Genomic DNA, 14,061 nt, shown 5'->3' with positions numbered 1-14,061 from the left:
TGTAAGAGCAATTTTATAAAAGTAAACTTGAACTTTCGATTATGTCAATTTCCGATTCTGGAGCTCCCAAAGGATCTACAAAACGAAAGTATGTCTCGATGTCCGTCAAACAAAAAGTGGAATTGCTGCAAAAAATGGATAAAGACATGAAGAAGGTGACAGAGAGGTTAGTGAAAACGAAAAATTCGATTGACAAGTTAGTCGGTATTCCCGGCACAGCAATTACGGGACTTGAACAGCGAAGCTTTTTAACTGAACAAGAAATTATGTCTGTTTATAGAAATAAAGAGAAAGTATTATCACATAAAACGAAACAACTTACATTGAAAGAAATGTTTAATAAAGTAAACAAATAAATATTAAGCTTCTTTTTTTGTAAATTTTGATACCCTTTAGATCATAATTGTTCTTTATTTCCTAAAATACGGTTTCATATTTTTAATTTTAGAATTTGTGTATGCCATCTTACGAGATTTAAACTGATGATCTATAATCCGGAAAAATCGATTATCCGGAATCGCCGAAGTCCCGACGAGTCCGGATTAACGACTTTTGACTGTATTCAGTTAAATTCAAATCAGTAAACTAAAAGCATTCATAATTAAAATGAAATGTAAAAATAAAGCATAATATTAAAATTAAACAATGTGTATTTGAAAAAAATGTGGGAAAAAAAAAGGCACCTAGAGCCAACAAATTTTCAATAATGCAGAACTGAATATCATACAAAACCATCAACTAAAAACACTAATGAGTTATGGTACAAAATTTAGACCAGTCAGAAACATAACTAAAAATTACTGTTACAAGACTTTCGAAAACAACATCAACAAATTTATAGTTAAAGCTAGCTATCAGCTGAATTTACCCATAGATACCTTCTTAAAATGGTAAGCTAAAATTCTTAAACGCATATCCACCGAAATCAATCACCTGAAGTTTAAAAGTACACTGAATTGGTCGCAATTTACATCAGATATTAAAAAATTAAAACAGCTTTTTACTATTACAAAAATAGATAAAGCAACTAATAACTTTAGCATTATATGAAAACAATTCTACGCAGAAATTATTCATAAAGAACTTCTCAACGCAACTACTTATCAATTAGCCAACCTTACAGAAACATCTATAATAAACAGGATTAAAACTTTTCATAAGAAACTCAATATTACTTTCAATACAAACTACAACAGATTTACTAATCTTTATGCAATTCCCAAATTCCATAAAACACCATTAAAATTCAGATTTATAGCTAATGGAACTAATAATTACAAGAAAAATATAGACTATTATTTTTCAATTCAACTTAATAAAATCTGTAAATTTATTTTCAATGATTGTAACACTAATCATAACTATTGCTGGATCATCCATAATAACACTCCTGTCATTAATACCATTCAAATAATTAACATCCAAAACATTAACTGCTATGACTTTGAAAACTTATATACCTCACTTCCTCTAGAAGAAATCTATACCAGTCTACTTGATCTGCCTAAACTCTTCCCTGATATGCTCAAAATTATTACTTTTGACAAATGGAAAACCTACCTAAAATGCACACTTTTTCATAACTATATCAAGTTTCAAAATCAACTTTTTAAACAAGTCAGAGGATTGCCAATGGGCTTACATTTCAGCTCCTCGATCTGTAATATCTTTTTATTTATCAAAGAATTTAACTTCCAAAAAAATCTACAACCACAAGAGTTAAATTACTACAAACACACCTACAGATATATTGATGACCTTATTACAATTAATAATTTTGGTAAAATTGAACACTCTGAGATTTATCCAAATTGTCTTACACTTAATAAAACTAACTATTCACAAAATAGCATAGACTTTCTACTACAAAAAAATTTTACTTTTTGATAAAACAAGAAACTTCAATTTCAATACTAACAAATTAATAAATTGGAACTTCAACATATCCAAAAAAGTAATTAACAATACAATAATTAATCAAATACAACGAATTAAAATTATATGCACAGATACAATAGATTTACAACATGAAATTTTGCTCCTTATTAAAATTCTCAAAAATAATCTAATACCCATTCAATTTATTAACCATTGCCTTAAAAGAGCAGGCGTTAAATACACACTCTAAATCATTTAACTGATAGGGATATGATAATTTGTTCCTAAACCTGAGAAGGCAGTATAAGTTGGATGACTATCAGTTGAAGGATTTGTATATAGTGTAATTACTCAGTTGTATATATTGTAAAAAGCTAATTGTCTTCAGACCTATGCTGTTACTAAAAAAATGGGCCTATTTCATGACTTTAGTCTGTCTAATAGCTCTTGGACGGTGAAAATTTCTTTTTTCCTTTCTTAAATTCTTAATCATTGCGACACGACAATTAGCCAGAAATTAATTAATTTCCATTCACTAGTATTTTCAAAAAAATCTTAACAGACAGTTTCACTCAAATAAGAACTCCACATAATACATCCCTCAAGAATTCCGAGTCCCACCCACTACCATAAATTACTTCACCCAAGTCTTACCGACTGATATTATTCAAAGCCCCCACTGCCACTAAGAATTTTCGGACACCCTACACTGATGAGTCAGACACGAAGAGAACACTTTGCCAACTCCCCACTAGAAAGAATACTTACTTAATACCTTTTCTGGCATTTATGTCTTCATGTACATTCACTGTTCTTATTATATTTTTTATATTATTTTTTATTTGTTTTTACAAAGTTTGCATTATTTATCTTATTTCATAATCTTCTATGTTTATTTCAACTTTACTTTGAATTCTATTTCATAATGACAATTTCCAATGTTTAATTTTTACAAATAATATAGAACTCAAATGCATAAACATGAGGGTGTCGGGGACGTTTACTCGAGTTTTTTCGGATTTCTCTACAGACATTGCTTTTTACTCCAAATTGAATTGGCTAAAATGCTTCATAAGAAAGTTCTTTGAATATCAGCATTGGTTCGTAATCCCTTCTATTCGCGGAAATATTTGGCTTGACTAGAATTGCCGGTTTGGCTTTACCTTATAACTCGAGTAAAGACGAAACACCTTCGTATTTACGTATTTTTATTAATTATTGTTCATTGAACGGGAGTTGGTTAGTTCCCCTTGAAAAGTCAACTAATTTCCAATCAATGACAACGATTACATGTTTTTAATTTGATTTTTCCTTTTACAATTGAAATTTTGTTCTTCATGATGATTTAATTCCAGTCCCAGTTAAAACATTATTAACATTTTACTTTCAAGTTACTTCAAAACATCTTTCAAAATATAACTTACCAGTATGGATTCACTCTTTTAAAATAATTCTACTTTAATTAAACTTAGGAGATAATATAATCAATTAATCAATATTGTTTAGGAAATAAATTATTATTAACTAACTTTGCAGCAATTGCACAAGTAGTAGTAACTTGTTTTCGCACTAAATGAATTTAAGATCATACAACATTATATATATATATATATATATTTAAGGTTAAAGAAAATTTTCTGCAGGATCTTTCTTTGCTCTTGAAAAAAATGCTTGCATCTGATCGTCCTCAGAATCGATAGAGTAATTCAAAATTGACGTCAAACCAAACTAAGGTTGCTTTTTGTCTAGTTTTTAAATAGTTAACTGAAATCGAAATAAAGTTTTTTGATGATTTCAGATTTATTTGGCTTCATTTCTCTGTTACTTAGCACTTTTAAATCTGTTTTGACCTTAAGCTGGCAATTTAACTTTAATGTAAAACATTTATTCTATAATAGTTTAATCATATTAATCACATTGTTGATCACATTATGCAATGTATTTTCCATGTTTTCATATACAAATGGACAGGACTTCAGCAGATTGATATGAATTCAATCAATTAACTGGGATCACATCAAGTGGTATCTGCTGTAGTATATGTCTAAAAAGAAGGATACCTTCCTGGAGGCCTTTCTATGAGAAATTGGTTCATATTTCAGTTGCACATGAGAAATACAACAAAATGCCTATGCAGCCAGCTCATTTGCCAAGATTCAAATTCAAACAGAACCACCAGTTTTTAATTTTTCCACTGGTGGTCATCAAGAATATCGTTGAACAAATTTCATTTTTTTAATTAATTTAATTAAAACCATGTAATATGAAAAATTTTTGCATTATAGTTTGCAATCACTGATAGCAGCTCATTGACCAACTCAAATAAATTGGCAAAAACTGGTAAGTTTAAGAGATGTCAGAAACTCCACTTGGAAAATCATTTTCCAGTCCAACTAATGGTGACAAAAAATGAACTTCCACAATGACGAATTTTATGTAAGAATACAAACAAAACATACATAAATTTAAAAAGAGTAATTTAAAAAAAATCTATGAAATATTCCATTGTCATTGCAAATATGTATATGTGCTAAATTTCAAGAAAATAAGCTTAAGATAAGTGGGTCAAAATCTGATTTGAATATCTGACCTCAGCAAATACAGAAATCTAAATAAAATTGCATACAAAATTCTGCAGTGAATCTTATACAATTTTATTTTTATGTTTTGCAATAATACATCAGTTCAAATTGTGCATACACATGTATTTGTGCTCACTGTTGCACAAAGACAGCATCGGAAATTTCAAATTGTTAAGAGGAAATATTTAGTATTTTTTAAGTTACCTTAAACACATACCATTGTTTCTTAAAATTATCATATATAATCTGAGCTGGACTGATAATAAGCAACAGGAAACAGTTTCTATCTATTTTGATGTAAATCAAATATAAAGTTTATATGAATATTTTGTACCACTAATTACACCACCAAAATACAACTGGAGTGTGCCACTCCCATTTCCTATCTTAAAAAATGAGAAACATAAGTTGTCTTTGTGCAAGACAACAGAATAAAAGACATTTGTGTTCACTTTGGCACATGTGATATCATAATATGCAAATAAAAGCAAATCTTCATTCAAGGTGTCCTTTGCTATATTACATTTATTGTGGTATTTCATTTCTTGAAGTCTTTTGAAGAAGATAAGACAATTTAAAAGAATATATTACTGGTTTTCTCTTAGTCTTTCACACAGGCATTCTTCCTGTGAGGTTGATAATCCTAGTGTACATTGCCATAAATAAATCCTAAAGTCTAATTTAATCAGAATCTACTGCCGCTGCTGCTTAAGCTGGGAAGAATACCCTATCAGAAGTTGCACTGGAGTGCTACTTTTATAAAAAAACAGATTTTTCAAATTCTTATTTGGATTGAAAGTGGCACACTAAATAATGGTATGTTTGAGTAAGAAATTTCTTTTTACAATTGAAAGTTGTTCATGAAAAGGATCTCATGGATCCTTCCGAGATATGCAATGATTTTTGTTAAAATATATCAGGAAGGTAATCAAAAGGGGCATGTATATTATTACATCAATTTGTTTTTATCACCTGAATTAATGAGAATTTTTTTTTTTTATTTTCTTATTCAAATTTTATTTAAAATTTAGTTCTTTGAAATTTGCAGAATCACCAGATACCAAAACATAAATTCAAGTACCATAGAGGCATTGAGATTTCCATTACAGCAGCAGATGCTTGATCAAGATCATTTTAAAAGTTAGTAATTATTTTTTATAACTCCAAACGTGTTTTGTAGTATTGGTTTATGCTGTCAAAGTTTTGTAAATTTATTTACAGTTTGATTTGACTATCAAATGAAAAGGGCTTAAAGCATTTGATAAAATATTTTTACAAAGTTGCTTACATTATATCAAGTTTGCATTAGGTGCATAAGTGTTAAAAAATAAAAACTCAATATTGTCAGTTTTTGACGTTAGAAGCCTATATAACCCCAAATCTTTATTTTATTTTTCTGCTGTTTGTTTATTGTGTAATTGATTATGACAAAACATGTGAGGGCTGTTTTGCCTAAGGGAAGGGATGTCTTCAAGCTAGCTCGTATACACATTGCACGTGGGGAAAACCAAGAAGCGCCCATGCAGCCAGCTCATTCGCCTGGAATATAACCCAGGTTGGAACTACCAGTGTTCAGCATCTTTACTGCTCAGCCACTGGTTGTCCCACATTATTCTATAAATATCCATGCAGCCAGTCTGTTCATAGGAATAAGAACCCAGGTCAGATTACCAGACCTGTGGTCTTGTCCTTTGGGTCACCGGTATGCACTTTTTCTAACTGATTTATATTATACAGTTATTTTTTATAAACATAGCCATCATGAATTTAATTATTAAACAGCTGTTTTAAGTGCCATATGTTCATTACAGAACAGTACCCCTCCACCCCTCAATAAAAATATACTGTTTAAATATCTGCAAAAGGCAAGTTATAACTTTATAAAATGGCATTACGTTCTATAAAAATTAAATATATATATAATACAGTACAAATTCCGTAATCCGGACATCCATTATTTGGAATGATCTATAATCTGGACCTCAAAGCCACAAACTTACGCATGCGTGTAAAGCGTTTACGCATACGCATAAACCCAGTAAAGCATTTAAACATGCAAACTTTCCGATAGTGAATAAAGTGACAGAGAGGTTATTGAAAACAAAAATAATTCGATTGACAAGTTACTCGGTATTCTCGACACAGTAATTTGATTATACAATTCAGGCTTAATTGTCTCAGTGCACTATTAAAAGCAAGATAAAATTTAACGGAATAACTTGTCGTTAGTCGCGAAGCTTATGATGCATAGCCAAATATGTATAGTGAAGGATAGCTGAATTTGATGATCATAGCCGCTAATTTTAAAGGTTTTCAAATATCGCAAAACAAAGGTGAAAGTTTCCAATTAACGGATTTTGTAAAGAAACATGGAGAAGCGGTAATAAATGAAGATGATCTAAAAGAAGATTTTCATTGTGATGACAATGCTTTTCAATCATCAATCAATTAATGAATGGCAAAATCTGTAGTATGGTTCTAAATCCAGAAAATACCGCTACCAATAATGAATAAAGTGACAGAGAAGTTTCTGAAAACTAGAAATTTTAGATTGAAAATTAGTCTGTGTTCTTACTTTCCCGGCATAGCTTTCTCTTAAAATTTGTCTCGCGCTACATTGCACAGAAAAATACAATAGTTTTACTTATAATTCTACAAAAATTAGATGTTAAAGTACAAAATTCGTAGCAATAATATACGTCCTTTCCAAATTACTAGGTAACGTTTGAAAAATTCAAGTAAAAACTTGCTTTTAAAAATGAAAAATTCAAGAAAAGAAATTAAATAAATTTCTTAAGCGTCTTCAAAAAGTTTCTTTGCAGAACTGAAGGAAGTTACAGATCGTGTTTAGTCGAGCACTTACATTTCTCAATAAGTTTTTCCGATGATAAAATTAAACAAATCTCTTGGAAGAAGTTTTTGTTAAATAAGAATCGCGACACAGTTTTAAGATTGAACTTAGAAAGTTAAAAATAAATAAATAAATAAATAAATAAAAATAAAAGTCTGACAAATCAGTTTTGTATTAAATTTTTCAAGCCCAGTAGTTATCCTGACTTATTTTAAAGTAATTAATATTTCTTTGAGTCTTTAATTTCTTGGGAGTCGATTTCAAATAAACAAAAACTGTTTAAAATGAGGAAAAAATTACTCCAGCTTATGATTAAAAACTGAACTATAATAAGGCATTTTGCATGTTAAGACTTATGCACCACTGGTTTACGTCCTTTACAAAGAAATCTAATCATGCATTTAAGAAAAAATACTACTTCCCGTTTCATGATTTTTTTTAGAAATCTTAAACTGTTTTGTGCCATTAATTTACAAGAAACTATTAAAAAATTTCCCATTCGATAAAAGCTTTGACTTTATCAGACGACTTTTTTTTTTTTTTTTACTTTATTAGTCAGACGATTTATCTAAATTTTAAGTACTTTTACTTTTATTTTATACTTATTTAGGAGAACGAAAGGCTTGCTTTATCTTTATATATATGTATATATATACAGATACTAAAATAAAAAAAGAACTAGTTCTTTGTTATATGTATTGAATGCATTATTCATCAAGTTTCAAAGCAATTAAGCACAATACGTCACTGCACAAGCTTTTAACGATTCGAAAAGGATCCGAAATTTATTTCCGGATGGATATTATGCTTCAAACAGAGTAGCACTCATTTTGTTAATGGATGCATTTAGAAAACAAGTCGCAAAAATAAAATGTAATGGCAAAAAAAGATATTTAATACCGCATTTGCAATCGTGAATTTTCTCGATTCGTATGCGACTCCAAACTTATCTCGAACTAATATGAAAATAATTTCCTCGTCCACCTCTTCTTGAACCTATTAAAATTTCATTACTGTCATTAGAATTTTACATTTATACAAGAAAAGTCTTTACCCGGCCTTTATTTTTGAAACGTTGTAAGTAGATAGACTTCCAATTACAAAAACCTTTTAAATGATGCAAAAATTCATGTTTTGGCATTTTAAAATTTAAATAAACTATTTTTATAAGAATTACGAATTTTTGCTTTTTCCACGTTCTTTGTTTTTTTTTTTTTTTCTGTGCACTTGTATTTGCGAAGATTTAGTACTCCTTATAAAAGGGCCCACCAGTGGCCGAGCGGTAAAGTCGCTGAATACTGGTAGTTCGGTCCGAGGTTCAAATTCCGCGAACGGGCTGGCTGCATGGGCGTTTTCGTGGTTTTGCCCATGTGTAACGTGTATACGAGCCAGTTTCCCTTAGAAAGTCCTCCACAAAGGCATCCCTCCCCTTAGACAGATAGCCCTAGTGTGCTTTGCCATTATCTCAATAAACCAAATCAAAACCTTATAAAAGTAAAGCAGAAAACGTTTGGACGCTGTTTCGCTGGTAACGCAAATGCGCTTTCGTTAACTACATTCCGAGCGACTCGTGTGGACGGTCCTTTAGATCACAATTGCTCTTTGTTTCATAAATTACAGTTTCATATTTTAAATTTTATAATTTCTGAATGTCATCTTACCAGATTTAAATTGGTGATCTATAATCTGGAATCCTCGAAGTCTGGATTACGTACTATGTACTGTAATATAGAACTGAATTTTGCTCTGTATTATTCATTATGATTTACATTTTAACTTCTACCTGGCTCATTCGAACACCCAGCCTCACCTAGAAAAACTTTTTCAGTGATTTCAGAATTTCAACAGATTGTTTACAGCGCTCCCTTTCCATTATGAATGCAATATTTGCACATGTTAATGTGATGAACGTGGGGGTGGATATTTGTTACTAAATATCCTGCATTAAAAACTGTCCTAATATGTTTATTTTTTTAAAAGAAAACTGCATTACTTGAATGAATTTTAACTCTTACATATGACTTAACAAAAATTTACTTAAAAAAATAAATGAACAACACATAATGAATCAAATTGACATCTTTATTGGTCATATATTTTCTTGTCTAGTAACACTTTACAAATTTCACATTTTCCTCAGGTGATACTTATAAAAATTTGTCATACTCGCCTGCACTTTTTTATTCAGAAGGCAAATATATTCAAGAATGGGAAAAGTTAAACAGGACCTTTTTTTTTTTTTAAATAGTACTAAAGTCAAACAAATTTTCATAAATTAAAATATAAAACAAAGACAAAAACATATATTTTCAATAGAAGCTTAATCTTGTTAGATATTTATTTCCAATATATACAATATGCCACAATTATATCACTCTTCTAAGCAAATCAGTTTTAAGGAGGCAAATTCAGCAATTTTAATAAAACCCTAACAGAATTAAAAACTTCAAAAGAAAAAAAGTATACACTTAACAAGTGAAGTGCTCAAAAACATTTAGTGCTAAAAACATATATAATAACCATCTAGTAAACTTTTAATAATTAGAAAATAACAAGATTAGCAAAAGGGCATTGTAACAAAGATAGCTTATAACAAGAATTGCTTGTTTTCACAGTTTTATATTTGCATTTATTTTAATTTGGAATTAAAATGATAATGTAAATATTAATAAATTTCAAATAAAATAATGATATTAATTGATACTACACAAATTTCAATGAAACATAATGTAAAAACACAATTTCACTCATTTTTTATTCTAATATAAATTGTGACATCTTGGTATTATTTGTATAGTAAGCACGGATGCTTAATACATAATATTCATTATTTGAGCAAATTGGACAGGAAACTATAAAGTGGCTTTAATAAACACTTATGGCCATGGTATGATTTACTTACAATATTTTTAAACACAAAAATGCTCGACTGTAATAAAAATTTTAGGGCAAATTATTCAAGAAAGATAAATCAAACAATGAAGAATAGAAATACTTTATCTGATATAAAACATCTTACTCCTAAAAATTTCATATAAATATTAGATGGAAGAAACAGCAATTAACTTCCTATGTTGCCTGTGTTTTAAAAAAAGTGCACATAGTAAATGTACTAATTCTTCTTCACTTATTTATATATGTACACAAATATGTACAAAAACTGTTCAACAATATCTTTTAGCTTTCTTTGAAGCCATCTCAGGCTTTTTTTCTTTGCAGTCATTTTACAAACAATTACAAAAAATTAAATCTGTAGTCATGTGGCAAGGAATATCAGGTTGAATATATTAACATTCAAGAAGTTACATCAACTTATTTTTTTTTTTTACACCTTTGAAGACAGATTAGAAAAACTTTTCTTTAATAAATAGCATTATCACAAAATATATAATGCCAAAATTCTATTATATCAGCATTTTTGCAAAACAAAACTCCTCAACACAGATGGCATGGCTAGACTGAAATATAACATACGAGACGAGATATTTTAACATACGTAGAAAATAGGTATGAAAAATAGCAAATGAACTGTGTGGACGAATAATTTTAAAATGCAAACAAAATCATGGCTAACAAATTATCTTATCATTTAAGCAATTTAAAAAAGGAAATGAAAAACTATTTAAATTTTCCTTATTCACATTCACATTATTTGCTTTACAAAACGTAAACCATATTTTTTCAGACACAAGTCTACAATAATATTTCTTAAAGATTTATGTCATTTATATACAAATAATTTAAATATTCTGTAATTGATTTCTTTCATATGTGATAAAGCACGACACTATTCATATCCTTCAATTTTAACGTTTCCTTTAAAGTGATAATCATAACTGATTACTTATAAAAATGGCATATAAATTTAACAGCAAAAGAATTTTGTGTTCAACACAATTATTTCAAATAAAATAATTTTAATTACTTTTCAATGTATTTTATCCTAACATATTTTCACAAAAACTTATTACTGTGTTATTAAAAAAAGAATATAATGCTATCTAAACACTTCACGTAAACAACCTTATAAAGTTATTATTACAGAATATAGTTCATGTAAAAAACACAAATAAGCATTATTAAACGGTGATTTGAAAATTAGTTGAAGCCAATTCACATAATTAGATGAAGGCGGCAAAATGATTTAAAAAATTTGCCATGATAAATGAGATAGATGATCTATGTACAATGTAAATAAACACTAATTCTGTAATTCTGTATCTTGTGTACCAGCTGCTATGAAGCACTCTTAAATGATACAATCTTAACATAACAAACATAAAAAAACTAAACTTTGTTAGACTTCATTATTAGCGATGTTTTAATAAAATTACTATTTTACAATTTATTAGAAAAATTAGCTCTTTTCCTTTCTTTCCAAAAACAAATAAAGCTATATACAATTTCTGTATTACCTTGCTTTCTCGAAACAGCAGCTGGTATAAAAGAGTAGAACTAATAATGTTGAAACATCATTGAGCAATTAAAAAAGATTAATAAAAAAACCCGAAGCACAAACTGTGAAGAGAACAAAAATTTTCTACAAAACAGAAAAATATGTTATGACTGACTGCAAGGCAAAACAGGGAAAAATATTTTCCCTACATATATTATATAAGAGCACCATCTCTTCGAATGGCAGGAGCACTTTTTGTTTTTTCATCTGCTACCAATTAGCCATTCCTGGCTTATTGAGAGTCATAAAGTATATCTGGCACGAAGAACCTCCCTTGGCTGATGAAAAAAATACCTGCAAGTACAAAAATTCTATTTAACTTTTTTGATGTATTAACACAATGGCTAAGTCACTAAATTAACTGTGAAACAGAAAATATACAAAGTCAACTTCCAGTTTGCTGGGGATTGACATCAACAATTAACCCAACATGAATTTTAGTACATTTGTTACAAATTATGCATAATTAAATAAATATATATATAAATCAAATTACTTCCTATGTTAATATGAAGAGGTTAATCAATTAAGGCAAAGGAACTCAAGTGCTATCTGCCTATGAAAAGGGTGCTTTTGTGGAGACAATTTTTAAGGGCTGAATGCTGTTTGTCAACCAAAATGATTATAAAGCAAATAATTTTCCTCACAGGAATTAAAGTAAAATGGATCAATTCATGCCTAAAACAAAGATGATCGCTTATTTAAAGTTTACAACAGTACTTTGAGCCCAAGTTCATAGCTCAGAATCATAACCACACATAAATGGACATAAGCAAAAACGGAAATCATTAAATTAAAAAACAAAATATCAAATGGATTAAAACTTATTTTAATTTCACTATACCTGCATGACATATATTCTGGCATATAATGTGCACTTTTAATAAAAAAAATAGGACTGAAATTTATAGGTGTGCATTGTACACCAGATATAAAAATGACAGATTAAAAATAAGGAAAATATTTCATTTTTACATGCACCAAAATGCTGCTTATTTATAAAAAATGACACACATTATGAAACTAAACATTTTCTTTATTGGATAACAAGAAGAGTTCATTATGTTTGTCTTTAAGACATCCAGAGATTTTTTACAGTGTTAAAAAGACTTTTTAAATGATAAAAATATAGTTTTTAATAATGAATTAACTTTAAATAGTAACTAATTCTTAAATGCAAGCAACACAAAAATACCTTACACATAAAAAACATTTTTATTACTTGCATTGTTTAAAAAAAAAAAAAGACACTTTAATCAGTTTTCGTACAAATGTTATAAAAAGTGGCAGATTTTGCTTTCTTTAAAAAAGAAACTTCATAATTTTGTTCACAGCAATTGTCACGTAGGCCTGCTTTCGCTAATAAAAGTTTTTCTAATGTGTCATCACTAATATTAGATCTAAATTTAGTCCTCGTTTTTGCAACAACACTGAGAATCCTCTCAAACTCTGCATAACTATGGGGAACTGTCAAGATGGCCAACACAATTCTAGACAGTTCACTATATTTTAAAATTCCATCAGCACCTTTCAGTTTTCCAATTAAACTCCACTGGGTGTCAATCCTATCTGATTTTATAACTTCATCCAAGTTTTCTAATTGTAAACTGCTGTTGTGCAAGCTGTTGGAACTGTTTCAATTTTTCCTTCCTTTTAGAACTCCTTTCAAGATAATAATAAATATCAACAATGTGTTCATCCACATTTATTAGTAAAGAAGCTGCCCCTTTTTCAGCTGCTAAATTTAAGAGGTGACAGGTGCACCTCATAATCTGAAAATTTGAATTTTCCTTTCTTAAGATGCCTGCAACACCAGTCTTTCAAGCCTACCAATACTGGTGCATTATCGGCACCAGGCGCTAAGCAATTATCCATAGAGCCTGCATTTTCTTTTAAAGTTTTAATAATTAGCTGCGCTATATTAAAGCCTGTCAAATGTCCTTCTAAAGTGGGAACAGAAAGTAAATTGCACTCAGTTTCTGAAGACTCTGGGTCAAAAAAAGAAACAACAAATAGATACAGTTTTGAATTGGTATTATTGCTTCCATCCGTAGAAAGGCAGAACGGAGCTGTTTTAATGCATTCAATAACTGAAGATTTATTTTTCAAACCCATTTCTTTAAAAATTGCACCTGTTTTGATTCTTGCACCTTGAGTATTTCTTAGCGATTTCACCATCGGGAAACATTTTTCTAAATAAAGCTTCAGCATGATCCGATGCATTCAGTGAGAGGTTGTGCTCCAGTAAAAAGGCAGAGAACAGACATTCTGCATTAATAACTTTTTGATTCTTT

The 14,061-nt window shown here is 29.4% G+C and overlaps 1 protein-coding gene and 1 long non-coding RNA gene across 7 annotated transcripts in view; one reads left to right on the top strand and one right to left on the bottom strand.

The window, feature by feature from the left end:
* LOC118193288 (uncharacterized) overlaps positions 1–14,061 on the top strand; it is a 35,487-nt gene that overhangs the window by 2,765 nt on the left and 18,661 nt on the right. Inside the window, exon 2 of the long non-coding RNA XR_004758901.2 lies at positions 5,509–5,600. This is a non-coding gene — a long non-coding RNA (uncharacterized LOC118193288). The remainder of the gene's footprint in view (positions 1–5,508; positions 5,601–14,061) is intronic.
* Positions 9,376–14,061, bottom strand: part of LOC118193286 (serine/threonine-protein kinase mig-15-like) — a 275,103-nt gene continuing 270,417 nt past the window's right edge. For all 6 annotated transcript variants that reach the window (XM_085816123.1, XM_085816122.1, XM_085816119.1 and 3 more), the window contains one exon: positions 9,376–12,061. In XM_085816123.1, coding sequence (XP_085672249.1) covers positions 11,978–12,061 — 84 coding nt within the window. In that variant the 3' untranslated portion in view covers positions 9,376–11,977. The remainder of the gene's footprint in view (positions 12,062–14,061) is intronic.

The sequence above is a fragment of the Stegodyphus dumicola genome, chromosome 4 (assembly GCF_044657685.1).
Source record: "Stegodyphus dumicola isolate Sdum_Otavi_A_Nest chromosome 4, ASM4465768v1".
NCBI classification, from domain to species: domain Eukaryota; kingdom Metazoa; phylum Arthropoda; class Arachnida; order Araneae; family Eresidae; genus Stegodyphus; species Stegodyphus dumicola.
The sequence above is the reverse complement of the archived record's forward strand: the minus strand, read 5'-3'. Positions and strand labels throughout refer to the sequence as shown.